Below are 20,209 nucleotides of genomic sequence, written 5' to 3' on the forward strand. Positions count from 1 at the left end.
CAGCCAAGGAACTCAATGAGAACGAAACAAGCCAGGACCAAGCCCACCTCTTGGCCTCCCTGCTCTTCCACCTTGGAGACCTGCACTGTCACGCCCGAGGGTCGCTGTAGCTCCTTGATACTGGGCTGCTCCTTCAGAGAAATATTTATTTAAATGAATAAAACAGAAGGGAATGTCCTGGCCTCTTACGGGTGCGTGTGTGTGACTGATCAGTGTCTGTTTTGCTAGGTGTTTCTGTTAGTGGGCAGAATGTGGGTCTACCCCAGGGTTCCCAAACTGTCTGTTCTAAATAGTTCCTGCCATCTGCCATCTGCCGTTCCAGGACAAAACATACTCTTGTGCACAAGACTGTCAATAAAAAGATGTCTGTGCCCTCCCTGGTGGTGCAGCGGGTTAAAGTGCAGCACTTTGAAGCTGGCCCCAGGCGCTTTTGTGAGAGTGCAATCCCCCAACCGGGATGTGACCCACAGGGCGCAGCAGACCTCTCCTGACCCACCTGCTGCTCCTGTCAGCAGTGTACTTCATTCATCTGCCTGTGCTGCTCCCCACTCTGTCTCTGCTGAATCCTCTCACCACCCCTGCACTTCTGGCCTGTACCCCTGTTCTATATGCATAAATAAATCTTTTTAAAAAATCTATTACAATTATTGTGCAATAGGAAGAGAAATAATATAGTTGGAATATGGACTTTCCTAGTGGTGCAGGGGTTAAAGTCTCAGCACTGTCTAGCTAACACCAGCCACCGCAGCACGAGTTCAATCCCTGCCCCGGAGGTGACCCACAGGGCGCAGCAGACCTCTCCTGTCTCCCCGTTGCTCCCCTCAGCAGTGTACTTCGTCCATCTGCCTTTTCTGCTCCCCACTCTGTCTCTGGTGAATCCTCTCACCACCTCCCCACACCTCTGACCTGCACCCCACTTCTTGTATGCATAAATTTTAAATATATGTGTATGTGTGCATACACACACATATAGTTAAAATGCTTTTCAGTTAAACACCCAAAGTTACCCATCCCCTTATGGGTAAATGCCAGCCAAGCCAAACAGGTTGACCCAAAGCAGGGCCACTAAGGCGTGAAAGCTGGCCATGAGTCTAAGGCACCTACTGATGGGGACCCATAGGATAGGAGCAGAAGGGGCCAGATGAGTCTGGAAGGAAAAGAGCAAAATCAAAATCCTTGTCAAGATAAAGGCTGCTGTTGTCAGCCTCGCTACAGTCCTCTCACTCACATCTCTATGTTTTTCATGTGTCTCCTTCCATGTCCCCCAAGTCCCTGGTGCAAGTTCAAGGCTGTGAAGCAAGTTCAGCTTCGTCATATGTCTCTGCTCCATGTGCCTCCTCCAGTCTTCATCTCCCTCCATCTTGTCTTCTAGTCTTTTCAGCTGCCCATCAGTGTTCTGTTCCACTCTTCCTTAGGGTGGGGTAGAAAACCTGGAACCTCCCCTTTCATGGATATCACAGTTACACTTCCATATGAAAATAAGAATTTCCTGATGATGAACCACAGGGACATAGAAATAAGTTAACTCCATGGGTTTATAACCCACCCCCCAGATATGTGTAAACAATATGGCCTTGGACAAGATAACTTTCTTGAACATAATTATTTTTTAATCTGTAAAATGGCTGTAATAGCTGCCAGTGTGGGATGACATTCAGAAATCTGAATCAATATTCTGTAGATATTTTCCCATTCAAGTTGGATTTCAAGAGTTCTAGTGTCTCAGAGCAGGAATAGGAAAACAGAAACCTTCAGAAATTGAGATGCAAGTTCCGCCTCTTAAGGGGAAAATGGAAAGACCAAGAAATAAACATCAGATTTGGCAGAGGAGTTGAGGAAGTCTATCTCATTTGAATCCTGAAAGGCAGACAGTCCCCAGTTCATGGAATAGAGTTGAGATCCAATATATCTGCCAGGAGCTCCCTGGCAGTATCTTGGGAAGAGAGGTGGGGGCTCAAAGACCCCAGATAAAACTTGTCTTCCTTCTTCATAGATATTTCTAGAGAGCCTCCAAGATCTTAAAGAAAATGGGCTACATAGCATGGAAGTCTAGGAAGAAATGGTCTCAGACCTCAGTCAATCAGGATAGCTATTCCAAATCCCAGGATGAAGGAATACAAAGATCGGAGCTGATACCGGATTGGGCTGGGGTTGGCAAACGAGACCCCCCAAAGCTCGGCCCTCAGTCCTTGCCTTGGCAAGGAAAGAATCCAATGTTGAGACCTCAGGCAGGAAGGCAAGAGGTTTATTATGTAAGTGGAGGGACAGGGAAGTTCTCTGAGCAGAGAGGGTCCTGAGCAGATATCCACTGAGGGCAGGAAACAGGGGCTTATATGATTTATTCAAAAATGAGGGGGTGACTCTGAATTGTGTTTTTGTTTGGTAGGGTTCCATGTCAGTTTCCTCTCTGGTTGGTTCTGAATATTAACCATCAGCTGGGACCAGGGTCTCCTTGACCGATGACATCTGGTCCTTGGAAGGAACAACCTTGTTTGCTGGGGGGGGGGGGGGGGGATGGTAACCTGTAGAATTTCCTATTTTCCAGTGTTTTCTCAAGTCTGAAACCCCCACCCCTCATGGCCCTAACTCTCTACGTTCCCAACTTACTTCCTCCTCGAATACCATGAACACCGAGCCCTAGAAGCTACTTCTAATAGTCTAGCTTCATGGACAACCCCAAATTCAGATCCAGAAACCCTGGACTTAGCAGAACTAAATTTCTATAACCAAGGAGAATGGAGATTATTTGTAAACATTAAGTTGAGGGGTTGAGCAAAAAGCTGCACTTTACCAAAACTCATCTGCTTTGTTTCCCTTTGTCCAAAACAACTGTCTTTGGCTCTGTGAAAAGTGATGAGGAGTGTGATGTGTGCTACAAACTGCCATGGTCCTTAGGAATCGGCTTAATCACACCCTAAAAATAATTAATTCCCACAAAAGAATGAACCTGCCCCCCCGCCCCAAAAAAACACTAGCAGTACAATTTCTGCATTTTCAAAAGACAGCTTTTTCTGCCTGTTTGCGTCCTTGGAAGGGTCATCTCCCTTCCTTTCCTCTAATAAATCTAAACCTGTCGGATATAACCAATTGCCTTTGTCTCTTTGGCAAGCTTGCAGCGAGATCCTTAAAGGGAAACTGCCGACACTTCTCTGTGGTAACCCAAGGACCGAGCTCACCAACCCACATCTCATCAAAATGACATCATCTGAGTGGTCTTCAAGTCACTTCCCACTAAAGAAGACCTCTACCCATCAGACCAATCAGAAGCCAGGTGAATATGACTTCCCCACCCATTCATTATACACCACCTCCCATCAACCAATAGGAGGGTAGGAGGCGGGGCCTACCTGATTTCCCTGGAAATCGAGGGCCAGTTGGAGAGAGCTTGAGGCTCCTGTAGCCCCATCCAGATGCCCTGATGAGGGTGTTTGAGGGGACAGGGGCTATTTATGGGGGGGCAAAGGGAGGGGAGGGTTGAAGGGGAGCTAGTGATTAGTAAGGGTGCAGAGAGGGAGTTATAAGTATAAAAGTATTTGGAGGGAGAGCCGGTTTTTGGAGAACAAGGAGGCTTTTATAAGTAGACTGAGGATTTCATGGGTCAGGAGGCTGGTTATAGAGGTAGAGAAGTGTTGGGAGGAGACATCCGACACAGGAGATGCAGAAGAGGCTAAAAGTCTATAGGAAACCAAAGAAGGTCTTAGAGGGGCCAAATGAGGGAAGAGGCAGGGAGGGGAGGAGTTAATGAATGAACAGTAAGATCCATTGCAGGACTTTGTCCCTGAGGACAAAGTGAGGGACATTATAAAAGGGGCCGAGAGAGAGCAAAGGTAGACATTAGAAGTTGTATAAGCTGGAGTTTAGGGGCCAATCAAGGTTTTGCAGATGAAAAGTATGAGTGTGAAAGTGTTCTGTGAGGGTTCCCTTAGTGGGGTGTTTTGTGAGAGCAATGAGAAGGCTCCTGTGGGGGACCATGAGGATGTTATTGGAATGAAGTATGATAATGGGTCACTTGAGATTTTTAGGGAAGACAAAGAGTCATCAGAATTGGTAAGGGATCTTAGAGGGTCAGCAGAAAGGGGCCAAGAGAGACATGTGAAGGAGTTCTGGAAAACAGAGCTAGAAGAAGCCCGACATCAGGTTATAACAGGCAGGGGTTCCAGGGCAGGGTAGAAGCTAGGATTTCTAAGTGGTAGAAGAGATAGGGAGATGTTAGAAGAACGTCTGAGCTTCAAGGAGTCAATGAGCGTTTTGAAGGGAGTTAATGAATTTATGGGAGTCAGGGAGAAGAGTATGAGCATGAAAAGGAAGTAGCTCAGAGCGGGCAGTAGAGTCAGAAGCCATACTGAGCCATAACCCACACTCTGCCCCCAGGTGTTTAGGCTGTTCCCTGGCAAGCCGCCCAAAGACTACATGTGCCTGTCACTTTTGGCCTTCTTTCTGTGTTTCCCCATCGGCATTATAGCATTGATCTTCTCCATCCAGGTGGTTATCTGTGTCCTGTCAATCCTCTCTCCCTGTCCCCTCTCCTTCCTGCCCTGACCCTGATCATATTTTTAAGGTTTATTTATTATGCATAGAGAACTGGGGTACAAGCCAGAGGTGCAGGGACGGTGAGAGGATTCACCAGATTCAGAGTGGGGAGCAGAACAGGCAGATGGATGGAGTACACTGCTGAGGGGAGCAGCAGAAGGGACAGGAGAGGTCTGCTGGGCCATGTGGTCACCTCTGGGGTGCAGGATCCAGCTAGCTTTGCAGTGCTGTGCTTTAACCTGTGCGCCACCAAGAAGGCCCTCCCTCCTGTGGGTTTAAATCCCCATCCCCATCCTCATAGTTCCATGGCTTACCTACAACCAGTAATCCTCTAAATCCATCTATTCTGTCCCCCCTTTCCCTGCAAACTCAGACAAGGCTCTTCAACAGATGGAATGACCGACTCTTAGCAGTCGAGACCTCCCACCAAACTTTCTACATCGCACTCACCGGGGTTATCCTGGGAAGCGTCGTCATACTCAGCTTCATTGTTTACATCACGGCAGAGCTTTTATCTCGCTAACTTCTCCCCAACTCACGAACAAGCCATGAAATACAACTATGTGCTCCTTACCTAGACTGTAAGTATACATTTGGGCCACTTGGGATACCTGCCCCTTGATGTCTGGAGTGCCACCTGAGTCACCATCCTGATGTCACTGCTGGGGGAAGGAAGAGCCAGCTCAGGGAGCCCACTGGATCAGCGCTCAAGACCAACCTTCAAACCCTCCACAAAACGGGCTCTGGAGGAGACACGCTAGGGCTTGCTTCCTGAGGCAGACTCCCCTCCTATTCCGTCATATTTTCCCCTTTTTTGGTAAGATTTATTTATTTATGCATACAAGAACTGGGTACAGGCCAGAGGTGCAGGGGGGTGAGAGGCTTCACCAGAGACAAAGTGGGAAGCAGAACAGGCAGAGCGACGAAGTACACTGCTGAGGGGAGCAGCGGGCGAGACAGGAGAGGTCTGCTGCGCCTTGTGGGTCAGCTCCCAGGCGGGGATCAAACTCGTGCGGCAGTGGTTGCAGATAGCTTCATAGTGCTGTGCTGTAACCCATTGTGCCACCAGGGTGGGCCCCTCAGTCATATTTTCATGACACGAATATACTATGTCAACAGAAAGCTTTGCACTGCACTGCCTGACTCTGGGGACATGGTAGTGACCACTTCAGACCCAAGTCCCTTATAAAATAGGGAGCGAGACAGACGTTGATGGTTGAAATTGGTCCAGTCAGATGTGACAAACACAGGCCTCTTAAGTTTTAAGAGGCCAAGTCAATCTGCATTTGTGTGGCCCGTTAGAAAGCCAGAGAGTCATTAGCTGTCAGAGAACTGGCTAGAATTCAAGTCAGGTTATGATTATAGAGTTTCTAGAAGCAATTATGGTTGTTTTCTGTCCCCCACTCACTCACCACACTTGAGAGTTAGTCATCATTCAACAATACTTCCTACTTTACAATGTACCAGGCTCTCATCTAAGAACTAGGAAGTCAACAGAGCAAAATCATAAGATCCCTTTCTAATGGACCTTATATTCTAGCAGCAGAAAAAAAAGCATAAACAAATAGACCTCAGAATAAACAAGATAAAGAGGATGATAAGTGAAATCGATGCTAGTGCTGACATCACAGTGGGCTACAAGAAGTTAAGAAATTGTCAGTGTTTTGAGCCTTACGGCAATTTGACATTGCCATGACATCAAAGCATATGAGTAAAAGATCTGTCTTGCTTAGCAGGTAGAGACCAGAAGGATCTACCCATACAGATTAAAGAGAGCAGATAAATGGGTTCTACTTGACACCCACAAATAGTTGGAGATGCCTGGGTGGTGGGCAATGAGGAAGCTATATTGTATATTTCAGAGGCTAAAAAAACAAGTGTTTATTTCATACTCACAGAACCTTGTAACGTTGGTATCTCTGTGGTGCAAGTATTAAGTCAGAGATTCAGACTCCCTTTGATTGGTGATGGTGCCTCTTCTACGAACTCAGAGTCCTTTGAATGCAGGCATAAAAAGAAGAATAGAGAAGCCCCATTTGTTATTAAAAGTCTTGGCCTGAACGTCTTAAAACAAGTACTGGTGAGGATGTGGAGAAAAAAGAACTCTCCTGCACTGCTGGTGGGAATGCAAATTAGTACAACCACTATGGAAAACTGTTTGAAGGCTCCTCAAACTGCTAAACATGGAGCTTCCATATGACCTAACAATCCCACTCCTAGGTATCTACCCAAAAGGCACAAAAACACTGATTCAAAAAGATACCTGCACCCCCATGTTTATTGCTGCTTTATTTACAGTAGGAAAGACACAGAATCAACCCAAATGCTCAAAAGTAGATGGCTGGATTAAAAAGATGTGGTACATATCATACACACAATGGAATATTACTTAGCAGCCAAAAAATAAATAAATAAACACATGCCTTTTGCAGCAACATGGAGCTGGAAAAGATCATGCTTAGTGAAATAAGCCAGAAAGAAAAGGAAAAATACCGGATGGTTTCACTGATAGCAGGAGTATAAAGGACCAGGGGAGAAGATAATAAGAATAATGAACAACTATATGCCAGAGACATTTTAAGGAGGTAGAGTGAGGAATGGGATCAAAAGCAGTGGGGGGAGGGAAATGCACTGGACTATGGTGATGGCACATGGGTGATTTGGTGATGGGAAGCCCATGGGGATAACAACTGAGATGAAAAAATACAAAAAATGATGTAAAAATAAACGGTTATATTATTTTTGAAAAGATGTGGTACATATGCACAACATAGTAATATTCTACAATCAAAAAAGATAAATCCATGCCTTTCGCAGCAACATGGATAGAGCCGGAAGGGATCATGCTTAGTGAGATAAGCCAGAAAGAAAAAGAAAAATACCAGATGGTTTCACTCATAGCAGGAGTATAACGGACCATAAGAGAAAATAATAATGAACAACTATATACCAGAGACATTTTATGGGGGTGGAGTGGGGAATGGGATCAAAATGGGGTGGGGGGCAGTGCACAGGACAATGGTGATGGCACCAGGGAAGCCCACGGAGATTACACCTGAGATGGGAAAAGGCACAAAATGATATAAAAATAAACTATTATAATAAAAAAAAAGTAAGTCTTGGCCTGAAACTGCATCTTGTGTGCTGTTGCTGGGAAGGCAAATTTGTACCACCAGTGTGATTGTTCCCCCAACAAATCAAAATAATACTTCTGGGGATACACACAAAGAAAATGAAATCGTCTCTGGCTATTCATGGTAATAAGGTTTCACACCTCAAAGTAATGTGGTAAAAACTTAAGACCACTTCTACCTCGGCTTAATATGGTCCTTGCTCCCCATTCCTCGTCCTGCTCCCTCTTCCTCCTTGGGTTCCCAGCTTTAATCTCACCCACCACCTTCTCTTCCTCCGTTTGTTTATTCAGCGTCTGTTCAGAGAGTCAGTCTCTGTCTTGGACATGGAGGGCAGAGTGGCGAGCTGTGCAACCGTGGTGAATGAAAGGTCCCTGAATGTGGCCATTTCTCGGGGTGTTCTCTACTCTGGGCCTCACACCTACGTCCAAAGTGCATCCAGATGGCTGTCCTAGTCTAGGGGCTCCCCAATCCTAGTACCCGGCCCTTTCTGGGGCACCCCACGGACCTCAGACTCACTGTATCCTCTACTGGCTCGCTCCCGCCTGTTTTTCTACCATCCCTGCTTGGTGACATGTTTATGTCCCTCCTGAACCGTGAGCTCCTCACGTAGAGATTGGGGATGTCTCGGCCACTAAGGTGCCCCCCAACACAGGACCGGTTCGTGTTAGGAATCCTGTCCCGCATCTGTTTCAAAAATCAAAGAGCTGTATGTTGAACCAGACGAGCATCTCCGAGCCTGGATCTTGCCCGCCTCGGCTGAAAGTCCCCCTTTATCGCGGGGCAACCCCAGGGAGGCATGAAGCCATCTATCGCCTCTTGGAGGCAGTAGGTGGTGGCCGGGGCGTGGAAATCAAGCGTGATTTCTTCACTGCCGCTCCATTTACTCGCGCGGGGACCCAGCCAGGTGGAGTAGCTGTAGAGCCCCGAGACAGCGCAGAGCCAGGGGCCCGTGGTCTGCCCGGCAACCCGTGACGTCAGAGACGGCGCGTGAGACGTCATCGGCGGGCGCCACACTTGAAGAGGGTGCGGGAGGCGGTGGCTCGGCGCTGTTATGGAGTTAATGCAGAAAGCGCGGGAACTGGGTTGCTGGGCGGCCGAAGAGATGGGGATGCCCGCAGCCCTCCGAGTCTCGGAATCGACGCTGCGCAGGTGAGAGCCCCTCTGGGAATGAGGTCTCCCCACCCTGGATATAGAGTCTCCGGCACTGAGAACCCCACCCCGCAGTAAGGACGCACCTTCTCCCCCGCCCCATCTTGCTCCTTGAGAATGACCCCTGGAAGCCCCCTTCCCTTGAGCAGTATATTTTGGGAGAGGACCCTGGACGGAGGACGTCTGGGTGAGGACGCCCTGGCGCTGACCCTTGAGCCCCACCCCACCTCACACCCCCATCCCCCCAAGCCGCCAGAGCGAGATCCCTGTCACCTGTGAGGATCCTCTGGAAGTTAATGAACCCCCCTTCCCATGTGGAAGTACGATCTCCATGGTAAGGCTCCCCTGCAGCAATTCCACCCAACCCCCACGGCCACCCCATCCCCACCCCAGCTAGTGGAAGCTCCTGAGTCAGCAAAGAACGCCTATTGGAGATTGACTCTGTAGGCTGCTGGCCCCCATCTGGAAATGAATGTGCGTTCCTGCACTCACTCCCCACTGCTGGAAGTGCCTGGAGATGACCCTATCCCAGCAGGAAGGGAGTGTAAAATACCCCACAATCAGTGAGAAGCTCTCCCTCTGTGCACTACTCAGGAGGGAGTATCTTACCCCAAAAAGTATGCATCCTCTCTCTCCCTAGAAGCTTAATTCAATTTCCTAATAATGGCCTTCCTGGCCACCTTCTCCCTGAGAATGAGTGCTGATGCCCCAGCCACACCCATACTCCCCCCACAGGCTGTGCCTTGGCCAGGGAGCTGACATCTGGACCTATGTCATGCAGCACGTGCGCAGCCAGAGGTGAGCCAGCTGCAGGAGGAAGGCTTGGGGGGAGGGGGGAGGACACAGGCCACTTCCACAGTAACCCAGTAACCTCTCTACCGTAGAACTATCAAGAAGATCCGGGGAAACCTACTCTGGTAACTGGCCTGCAAAGTTATCCCGCCTCTCCCCAGTCCCATCAACCCTCACCCTACCCAAAGCCTCACGCTTTCTGTCTCCCCCCGCCCCAACCCCTCCAAAGCCTCTGTCATTCCCTGACTCTGACTTCATGTCCTCAGGTACGGCCACCAGGACAGTCCAGAGGTGAGAAGCATGTTATCTTTCACCCCAAAAAAGGACATAAGTCTTCCACTGTAGGCCCAGCCTGTGCTGGGTGACGCAGGGGGACCCTGCCTCATAAGACAGCCCTGATCCTTGCACTCACATTTATTAGCCAGGGAGAGACAGGCACAAGCTGGAGGTTTGGGGGGGTGGGGAGAGGAGACATGGTTGGGAGCCACTGAAGTAGTTGGTGGAGGGAAGATGAGACAAGACAACATTTGAGACAGATACTGAGGCCAGTGTGTGATCTGTTGAGTACAAGGGCCCAGGTGACACATAGTGGGGGCACTTTCAGGAGATCTGGGGACTCCTATATGTGGAACTCAGTGGGGAGAGTATACCTGGACAGAGATGTGTTACCCGTGCAGAGGCAGGAAAGAGGCTGGAGGGTAGGTGGGGCAATCCTCTGGCGGAGGAGGTCCCAGTACTTTTCTGAGCCTAGAAGTTCAGACACAGAATCTGCTTAGGAAAAACCCTGTGCCACCCCCCTGGCAGTTGAGGAAACTAGTGTCCTGCTGTGGGCAGTCAGGTCAGGCCGAGCCACAGCCAGCATGTGCACCTGACCCTGTACCTGGACCCACCAGGCACGTCAGAAGTTGGAGCTGGAAGCGACTGTTGCCCGCCTGAGGGCAGAGATCCAGGAGTTGGACCAGAGCCTGGAGCTGATGGAGCAAGAGACCGAGGCTCAGGGTGACTCACCGGGTTGGGAAGACGGGCAGCAGAACAGGGCTAAGGGAGGTGCTGATGGCCACCCCCATCCTCCAACAGACACAGCCATGGAACAGGCACTACAGAGACTGCAGGAGACGCAGCGTCGCACTCTGCTCCTTCAGGCCCACGCGGGGACCTTGCGAAGACAGCAGCGCAGGCTCCAGGGCCCCGTGCAGCGACTGCAGAATCAACTCAAGTGCCTGCAGGACGTGGAGAGGTGAGCGCAGGCGCCCTGGGGCCAGCCTGCCCCAGCCCGGCAGACCGCTGTTCTCCTTAGAGTCCCAGTGCTCCATCCTCGGCCCTTCTTGGGTTCAGAATTCTGAACGCCTTAGGATTTAAAGCCCGTGAGGCCAAGAAAGTTTGTCATCTCAGCCACCTGGTTTCTAGTGCCAGAAGGGTACCAGTGGTACGTCGATTTATTTGCAGGGAGAAAGAATGACAAGTGTGACAAGCTGAAAGACCAGAGAATTGAGTCCCATCATAGAGTCAGAATGTTTTAGGCCTTCTTTTTACCGTTTTATCTTTCTCTCCGTATTTCAAAGTGTTTGGTGCCAGTGAGGTCTCTAGAACACCGGGGTTCGCTCGGGAAAGAGCAGTGAGCAAGGGACGGCCCCGCCCTCCTGCGGCCTACCCGCAGCACAGAGATGGATGTGTAGGAGGAAGCAAACAAGCCAGAGCTGCGGCGAGAGATGAGTACTGGCCGAGGAGATGCTCTTACAGAACGGGGGGAGGTGGCCACAGGAGGGCCCACTGAGGAGGCAACATTTGAGTTGAAGGAAGAATTTTTGCAAGAGCAGAGGCCGAGGGTGAACTTGGCCTGTGGAAAGAACAACCAGGAAGCCAGTTCAGCTTATGTTTTCCGGGTGAGAGAACAGAGCATGTGGAGGTGGGATTGGAGAGGCGGGCCGGAGCCGCAGGAGCACTGGACTCTACTCTGAGGCTGGATTCAGGCCCTGGCTTGGCCACTGACGGCGTGTAACCCTCAGAATGGGCCCCCAGGAAGACCTTCCTCGTCGCGTCAGAATGGTGATTAAATCGTCACTGAAGGGGAGTCACTGAAAGTCACTGGAGGGGAGTTAGGTTACCACTGTCCCTATTCTGAGTGTCGGAAACATGGCCCCTTGTTTGCAAGGGCTTTGAGCAGAACTGTGATGACCCATGCGGTTAAGGTCATCAACTGCTGGGCAGAACACAGACTGCGGGGTGACTGCACGGGGAGCAGTGGGTGGCGGGTGCAGCCATCCAGCCAGGAGGCGGCCCCAGGCTCAGTGGTGCCCGTGACTAGCCTCACTGGCAGCAGGAGGGCCACAGCCCCAACTGCTCTCTCTCCAGGAAGACCAAAGTGGACGTGACCTTCGGCCCATTGACCTCAGCAACCCTGGGTCTGGAGCCTGTGGTCCTGGTAAGAGTCCTGGGTCATAGAGGAGAAGTTGGGGGTCTGGGGTCAGGTGGACCCCCTCCCCCCCAACTCTCTCTCCCTCCTCCCTGACACATTCCATCCTTTTCTTTCCAGAGTGATGTCAGAGCAGCCTGCGCCCTCCGGGCTGAGTTCCTGCAGAAGCTCCTGGTTCCTCAGTCTCAGGGAGACAGCCTCCGGTGCGTGTCCCTCTGTCTGCCGACACCCTGCACAGAACCCGGACTTTGCTGGGAGTTACACTCCTCTGTTAGTTCCTCAGACACTGAGTCTCTGGGCTGTGGCAGCCCCGGGCCCCGCGCTCAGCAGGCTCCCAGGCTGGGTAGAGCAGGAGGCAGGTCCTCACAGATAGGGCTGATGCGGGGTGGGACAGCCCGAGAGCTTTTGGCTACCAGAGAGATGCCCTGCCTGGCTCGGGAGGCGGGGAGCCGCCGTCCAGGTGGGAGGCTTCCAAGGGTAAAATGTTGAGTGTGTTCAGATCAAGAGCCCACCCACGCGCAAAGCCCCAACGCCAGCCAGTCGGTGTTGGGGGCACTCCAGTCTGGCAGGTACAGATGGACTTGGTTTTCTCAGTATAAGCGGGGACAGTGACAGGCACTACCTTCTGGGGTGGTGGTGATCGTTAAGGAGAAACCATGGGTCTTGTGACATTCTCTCCCGCCTCCCGGCCCCACAGAACCCCTCAAGATGACCACTTTGGAGCATCCTACCAGCAGTGGCTTAGCTCAGTGGAGGTACGAGGGGGCTCTCGGGAAAGGCCACATCCTGTAGCCCCAGGATCGAACCCCAGGGCGGGCGCCGGGACCTGACTTTTGACCCCTCCCCCACGGGGCCCCACTCGAAGCCCTGATGCCATCCTGCCCTGCCTTCACTTCCCCACCAGGTGCTGCTGACCACTCACCCCCCGGGCCACATCCTGGCCGCCCTGGAGCACCTGGCTGCAGAGCGCGAGGCAGAGATCCGGTCCCTCTGCAGTCAGGAGGGGCTGCCAGAGACAGAGACAGCCAGGTGTGGCGCGCACTGCCCCCACAGCAAGGGCGGGTGGCAGGCGACTGGGACAGGGCAGGAGTGGGCACAGCGGCCTGCTGGTGGGGGCGGAACTGAAAGCCAGCGACCAGTCTGGCCAATGGGCTGACATTGGCCACCCCCAAGGGCCCCGGCCGGAGGACAGGGCTCTTCTCTGAGCGCTCTTGCCCTCACCCCCAGGTCTCAGGTGCCAGACCAGTCAGACGCCCACCAGGCCTTGCCGTCCATAGTACAGCTCATCCAGGTGAGCCCCAGGCCGCTCCCCAGGCTCCATCCTTTCCCATCCCAAGACCCACCCTGACTGTCGACCCCTGTCCCAGGAGGGCTGGCGAGCTGTAGGTGTTCTGGTCGCCCAGCGGGCCCCCCTCCTGAAAGAACATCAAGTCCTGACCCAGCGCCTCCAAGCCCTGATGGAAGAGATGGAGAGCTGTAACCTGGAGTCCAAAGAGAGGTGAGGGGACTCCGCCAGCAGAGCCTCTGGCCCTCGCTCTCCCAGGGGTCTCTGGGAGTGGACTTTCTGCCCCCGTGACACCCCTCTCTGCTCCCTCCTCTCCTGGTTTGCCTCCTCAGTGGTAGCCCCTGTGCACCTTGCGGGGGCTCTCCCCCAGGCCGTGACCGTCCTCTCCTTTGCTCTCTTCTGCCCACACCCCAGACAGGCATTGGTGTTGGGACTCCGGTGCTGTGGCCTGAGGGCTGAGCTCAAGTCCCTGCGGGCCCAGAGCCAGGAGCTGGAGGAGGCCACTGGGCAGCGACAGATTTTGCTGCGGGAGCTACAGGCCAAACAGCAGCGGGTTCTGCACTGGCGCCAGCTCGTGGTGAGAGGTGGGTGGGAGGTGGCAGGGCCTGAGAGAGGCTGGAACGCTGGCAGCCCCCGCTGCCCCAAACCTGGGGCTCCTGGGGGGTGGGGCGCAGTGACAGGCTCCCAGGTTGAGACCCCAAGAAACAAGTCCCAGGCACAGGGATGGGCGAGGCCAGATGTGGCGGGGAGGAGTAACGGCCCGCCTCTCTGGCCTCGGGGTCCAGGAGGAGACACAGGACCAGGTCCGCCTGCTCATCAAGGGCAACTCAGCCAGCAAGACGCGCCTGAGCCAGAGTCCCGGAGAGGTGAGGGCCGAAGGCTGGGTGCGGCCTGGTCTCATAGGGTGGGGCTGGGTGCCTCAGGCTGCCCCTTCCATCCGGCCCTTCCCCACAGATGCTGGCTCTGGTTCAGCGAAAAATGGTCCCCACCTCCGAGGCGGTGGCACCGCTGGGCCAGGAGCTGCTCCGCTGTCTGGAGGAGGAAGCTGAGCATCTGCCCCGCCTTGAGCTGGGTGCCCTGCTGCGGCACAGCCCCGACGGGTGAGCCTGGGGCCACGCCTGGCCAGAACCCAACCCCCAGGATTCTCACCCTCAGGTCCTCAGTTCCACTCTGAATCCTGGTCTCCAGCCCCAAGGCCAGGTCCTGGGCCAGCAGAGCCTGGACCGGTGAGGACCTCTTAGCCCCCAGAGGCCCTGAAACCCAAGTCTCCCCCTTGCTACCCCATCTTTTCCTTCCCCATAGGTCACAGGCCCTGCCCACAGTCCTGCCATCCATCTACCAGCTGCATCCGGCCTCCCCCAAGGCCTCCAGCCTCTTGGAGCTGAGCCACACGCTGGGGCTGCCCTCCGGGAAGGTGAGTGCCCGTCTCGGGGGTCCTGGCCTCCGCCTGCCCCCCGGCGGTGACTGTCCCTCTCCCTCCCCCCAGGCCCCAGAGCTGCTGCTCCCGTTGGTGGCCTCGCTTCGCCAGGACCTTCTGTTCCTCCAGGACCAGCAGAGTCTCCGGTGCCGGAATCTGCTCCACATGAAGACCAGCCTCCCGCCAGGGCCATCAGCCCAGGGTAGGCCTCCCCTGCTCCCCGCCCAGCTGCCCTGCCCATCCCCGGCCCCCCAGCCTCGGGGCTTCTCCTGCGCGCCCGGCGCTTTCAGTGTGTTCGCCAGCTCAGCCTGCGCCGTCACCCCGTGAGGGCCGTGCTGTGCGAGGGACTGGACAGCCAGGCTGGAGGGGACTGAGCTGCCAAGATGGCACAGCGAGATTTGGAATCTGGGCGATCTGACGTGGGGCTGTGCCCTGGCCGCTCGGCTGTTGACGCCTGCACTTGCCGAGTGTCCGCCGAGACCGTGCTCTGGTGTCCCCGTGCGTCACAGGCAGTGGCGTTGCACTGCTCGGAGCCCATTCTCAGGCTCACCTCTTGCCTGCTGTGTGAGCTCTCTGTGCCTCAGTCTCCTCGGTGGAGTAACCGCAGCCATAGCGACTTAGAGTCGCTGGGAAGACGCGGGTGACCCAAACACAGCATTGAATGGTTCTTAGCACGCTGCAGCTGCGCTTTGTCTAGCGCGATGGCGATCATTTTGCCTGCTCGCGGTCTCCTCCTGTCCTCACCAAGAGGGAAGGGATTACTGAGACCCCCGCTTGCAGAGGAAGGACGAAAGCTCAGAAAAGTCCCTCATGCTGGCATCACTCAGTGGGCACCGCCTGGGTCCCTGCCAGGTGCTGGCTCAGTGACGAGCAGGGTGAGGGGTCCCAGCTGGTAGGAGCAGAGAGCAACGAATCAAGGAGAAATAGATGCCAGGGGTGAACTGACGAGAAAGAATCGGGTGCCCCGAGGGAGACACGAAGAGACCGCTTTCAGCTCTGGGTCTGCCTCCCCGTGGCAGGGGGCACGCTGTGGGAGCAGCAGGAACAGGCCAGGGCCCGGCACATCAGCCTCCTCGTGGGCATCTTGGTTCCCTCTGCTCTGAGAGGCAGCAGCCCTGCTCCTGGCTTCCTCCCCTCCGAAAATGACTCCACCCCTGTCAGCCAGGGTTACGCCAGAAGCCCAGACTCCAGCCTTCGTTCCTCCCAGCTGCCTAACCTGCTTTAGCTGTCAGCAAGCCCTGTGGGTCCCACCTCCAGAGTCCCTCACACGCCCCCCGTCCCACTAGCTTGTGGCTCAGGTCATCTGCCCGACTGCAGGTCCAGCTGCAGGTCCACCCTTGGCAGCTGTCATGCCCAAGGTCGTGAAGCAAGGATGGACCAGATCGGGAGTCGGGCCAGCGGGTCTGGCCACCGCGGGTCTGCAGTTGCTCTGACCTGGACCTGTTCGGGTTCAGAGAGAATGACTAGGCCCTGTCACTGTCCCTGGGGAGCACTGGGCTGGGCAGCGAGGATGCTGGGAGGATGTCCAGCAGGACAGACTCGTCTCTCACGCACCCTGGAGGGGTCGGTGAGGTTTCGCAGCGGAGTGGTGAGCGGAGGCCACCCAGTGGAAACCTTTCACTGCTAGGCCAAAGGACTGGATGCTGTCTCGGGCAGCTGGGAGCCCTGGAATGTGTCAAGCAGAAGAGGGGAAGGATCAGGTCTGGGCATTAGAAAGACTGCACTCGCCGCCCTGTGGGGGTGGGTCAGTGGGGCTTGAGGCCTGGAGCCTAGCAGAGAAGCTGAGCGAGGTCACGCAAGTGGACAGGAAGGTGAGAGGCAGGCCATGGAGCTTGATACCCTATGAGGGAGAGAAGCATCCAGGTCAGGCCATGGCGTGAGGGCTTCCCGAGAGGCAGCCCCGGGAGAGGAGAGGCTTGGGAGAGACGCTGGGGGCTGACTAGAGACTCGGTGAGCCATTGGCCTCAGGCACCGGGAAGCCAGAGGCCTCAGGCTCCGGCCGGGTTTCTGACCGCAGAGCTGCTGCAGAGCTGGGCGTCCCACGAACAGGAGCAGAAAGAGACTCTGGGGAAGGCGCTGCAGCGCCTGGAGAACCTGCTGAAGCAAGCGCTGGAACGAGTCCCCCGACTGCAGGCGGCCGTCGGGGACTGGTGAGGAGACCTTTCAGGGGGGCGGGGGCGGGGAGGTGGCTGTGGGACTGGAGGGGCTCGGGATCCGGGTGGGGGGTACTACGACAAGCGGATCGTGGCATTTGGGGAGTCCAGGGAGGCCTGGAGATCCCGGCTCCCTGTGACACCGGCCTTCCCCAGGTGGGAGCAGCCAGGCCAAGTCGCCCTCTCCGGGGAGCTCTGCCAGGGCCTGTCCCTGTCCCAGTGGCAGCTGCGCTGGGGCCAGGCCCAAGGCGCCCTGCAGCAGCAGGGCAGATGAAGAGGGCCGCGGCGGAGTTGGAAGCCGCCATCTCTTCACCCCAGCGCCTCCCGCCTCTGCCTTCGCGAGAGCATCACAGGGCTCTGCCAGCCGTTGTCCACTCATCTCAGACTGGACCTTCTACTGCCTTGCTGTCTTTTCATCCCACCAAAGCCAAGGCCATGAGATACTGTGCACGCCCCACACACAACTTCCTGAAACTCCCTTCACCACCTTCACCATGGCCAGGTGTAATAGAGCATGTGCGCTGGACACGGGACCCTGAACCTCCTCTTCCAGGAGGTACCATCCTAGGCAGGAAAGTGGCCCACTGACGAGCAAGCAAAACACAGTCTTGTGTCGGGAGATCACTGCTGTGAAGAAAAATAAGGCAGCCGCAGGAGGTTTGGTTTTAAAGACTCCAAATAGAAGACCCAGCAAAGCAGAGTCTGGAGGCCACGTGGGAGGCCATCCTGGCAAGGTCCAAGGCCCCGGGTCACGGGTGCCAGCATGAGGCCCAGGGAGGCAGTCGGGGTGGCAGATTTTCAAGAGATGAGGTTATCTTCCAGTTTTTTACTTGTTCTTTTTTCACATTTAAATCTTTGAACCATTTGGAAATCATCCCAGCGGATCCAGCGTTTCGTATATTCCAATAGTTTTTATTAAAATTCTCAGAGTAGCGATTGCCTCCGAGGGAGGAGGGGGAGGCAGCGATCGACAAGGAGACGGGAACCTGCCAGGTGCGGGCAGAGAACACATGGGAGCGGCGTGAGCGCCAAGGTGCGTCCATGTGTCAGAACTTGGGCTGCTGTACTCTGGTCTGTTCATTTCACTGCTAGAATTATTCTTCAGTTTGTCAAGGTAAAACCTGACCCACCTACTACACAGTATAACTTGAGGGTCCAGGATGTTGGGTGATAAGTTAGTTGTGTCCGGTTCTCTCAGCGCCGTGGGCCCGCCGCCCTCTCCCCTCCGGCAGGGCTGTCCTTGGCAGGGCTCTGGCAGCAGGGTGCTGTATCCTCTCAGAAGTGGCTGGTTGTCCGCTTGCTCTTGTTTTCCCTGTCCCCTACTACTGCTCTTACTGGTTTTTCTCCCAAATACACTCAACTTCTGGTTCCAGAAGAAATACAGGTGGGTGGTAGGGGAAAGGTCACCCAAGAGACACATGGGTTCCTGGCAACAGGGCGGCGGGGAAGGGGCCTTGAAAAACTTGTCCTTGCCTTTATCTTCCGTACCCGAAAACAACCGCTTCCTCCCACCTTCCGCCAGCTGCACCCAGCCCGTCTCCCACATACCTGACGGAATCCCAGAAAGCCCTTAAAACGCCTCAGATTCTGCCAGACTTCTACCCCATGGGGGTGGGCGAACCTTGCCCGGGAGCGCCCCAATAAAGACTCCTTTGCTGGCCACTCTTAAGTACCTGGGCTCTTCTGCCCCCCTCTTTGTGCTTACCTATAGTCCGCCGCTGCTCCTTTCAGTAGGTTTTACAGATTGCAGTCAGTTTACAAATTCGGGCGACTGGACAATTTTGTGATCGTGAACCTGTCATCCACCTCCTTCCTCTCCTGGCCGGGAACACCCTCGCTCTCCCAATTTCCCCAAACCCATCTGCCTCCCAGCTGCACGTCCACTCTCCCCTACGCCACTTCTGGTTTCCCTCCTCGTGCCCTTCCTCAGTTCCCACCCCTCACCCCTGCTTCACTTTTCTCTCTAGCACATCTTCTAATCAACTCTGCGCTTTATGTCTCATTGACCTCAGACTGTGTGAGTGCCAAGGTGAAATTCTCTGTAAACAAAACACATTTCCTAAATATGATTCAAAATCCAGATCCTATCGGGGAAATACTGGTAAAAACTTTTTCATGGCAACAGGCTCAGGAATCAGTCTGAAAGAGCTCCCACTGGCTAAAGACGGTACATTTTGAGCAGGAATTTAGTATATCAAATGTGTTTGAAAATCTAAGTTTATATTGATATTTATACATGCACCAAAAGCCCCATAACCCCCATCTACTTAAAAAAAAAACCCAAATGAGAGCCCTCCCTGGTGGCGCAGCGGGTTGAAGCACTGCATTAAGTAGCTAAAGCCACTTCAGCATGAGTTCAATTCCCAGCCAGGGAGCTGACCCACATGGCACGGCAGACCTCTCCTCGCCCACCTGCTGCTCCCCTCAGCAGTGTACTTTGCCAATCTGCCTGTTCTGCTCCCCACTCTGTCTCTGGTGAATCCTCTCACGGCCCTTGTGCCTCTGGCCAGCATCCCAGTTCTGTAAGAATAAACACTAAGGGAAGGACACTAGTCAGTAAAAATGTGGGGTCAGAAAGACATTTCTCTAGCGATTAACTAACAATATTTTAACTATTCATTTGTGCAGATTCAGACTGGGACTTCAATAAAGCAATAAAATTAAGTTTCCAAGGGGAAAAAACCCGACTAACCAAATACATTATGTGCATCTTAGATTCTTACTTTACAGTACTACTGTATAAACAAATTTGAGACAGCAAAAATTGAACATAGTCTGGGTGTCAAATACTAAGAAATCCGTTTTGTTAGGTATAAGCTGGTATGTTGGGTTTTTTTTTCCCCCCCTTTTAAATAGTTCTTATCTGTTAGGTATCAGAGAGCATTTATGGTTGACGGCTAATTCCAGGAAAGAAATTTTTTAATAAGATAAATAGGTAAGTTTCGAGTAACTGTTGAGAAAATGGAGATTCGTTACTCTATTGTGTATTTTTGGAAAATGTTTCTAATAAAAGATTTTGAGGGCGACAAAAATAAGGTGTTTGATATATCACAAGGACAGTGACCAAACCTACAGCCGTGAACTTCAGCGCTGACGCAGGTAACTACCCTCTCAACTTCTGCACGGACAATTCCTTCCGATCCAAAACATCTCGCTTTTCATCCAGAAAGACCTGAGCTGTCACCTCTTCCAGGAAGCCCGGCCCAAGAGTCCCCATGCCATGTCCCTGGCCCTTCTAGCGGTCACTGCCCTAAATCCTCTGTGTCTGCCCGCGAGTAGGCGCCCGCGCTGCGGGGGGGTCTCCAACATCGCCCCGACCTGGAGTCCGTGCGCAGT

General features: G+C 53.7%; 1 protein-coding gene across 1 annotated transcript; it reads left to right on the forward strand.

Moving 5' to 3' along the window:
• The first annotated feature begins 8,695 nt into the window (after nt 1-8,695).
• Nucleotides 8,696-19,151, forward strand: HAUS5 (HAUS augmin-like complex, subunit 5). The gene is made up of 19 exons (XM_004690269.2): nt 8,696-8,813; nt 9,549-9,611; nt 9,698-9,730; nt 9,872-9,896; nt 10,499-10,604; nt 10,683-10,842; nt 11,958-12,027; nt 12,139-12,221; nt 12,716-12,773; nt 12,923-13,047; nt 13,246-13,309; nt 13,386-13,516; nt 13,718-13,880; nt 14,089-14,169; nt 14,258-14,403; nt 14,606-14,717; nt 14,790-14,922; nt 16,738-16,870; nt 17,030-19,151. Exons 1-19 carry the CDS (start codon nt 8,716-8,718, stop codon nt 17,145-17,147), a joined length of 1,902 nt encoding a protein of 633 aa, XP_004690326.1. The 5' UTR covers nt 8,696-8,715; the 3' UTR covers nt 17,148-19,151.
• Nucleotides 19,152-20,209: the final 1,058 nt, after the last annotated feature.

This window comes from Condylura cristata, unplaced genomic scaffold, assembly GCF_000260355.1.
Source record: "Condylura cristata isolate star-nosed mole 26May11 unplaced genomic scaffold, ConCri1.0 scaffold00028, whole genome shotgun sequence".
Lineage (NCBI taxonomy): Eukaryota > Metazoa > Chordata > Mammalia > Eulipotyphla > Talpidae > Condylura > Condylura cristata.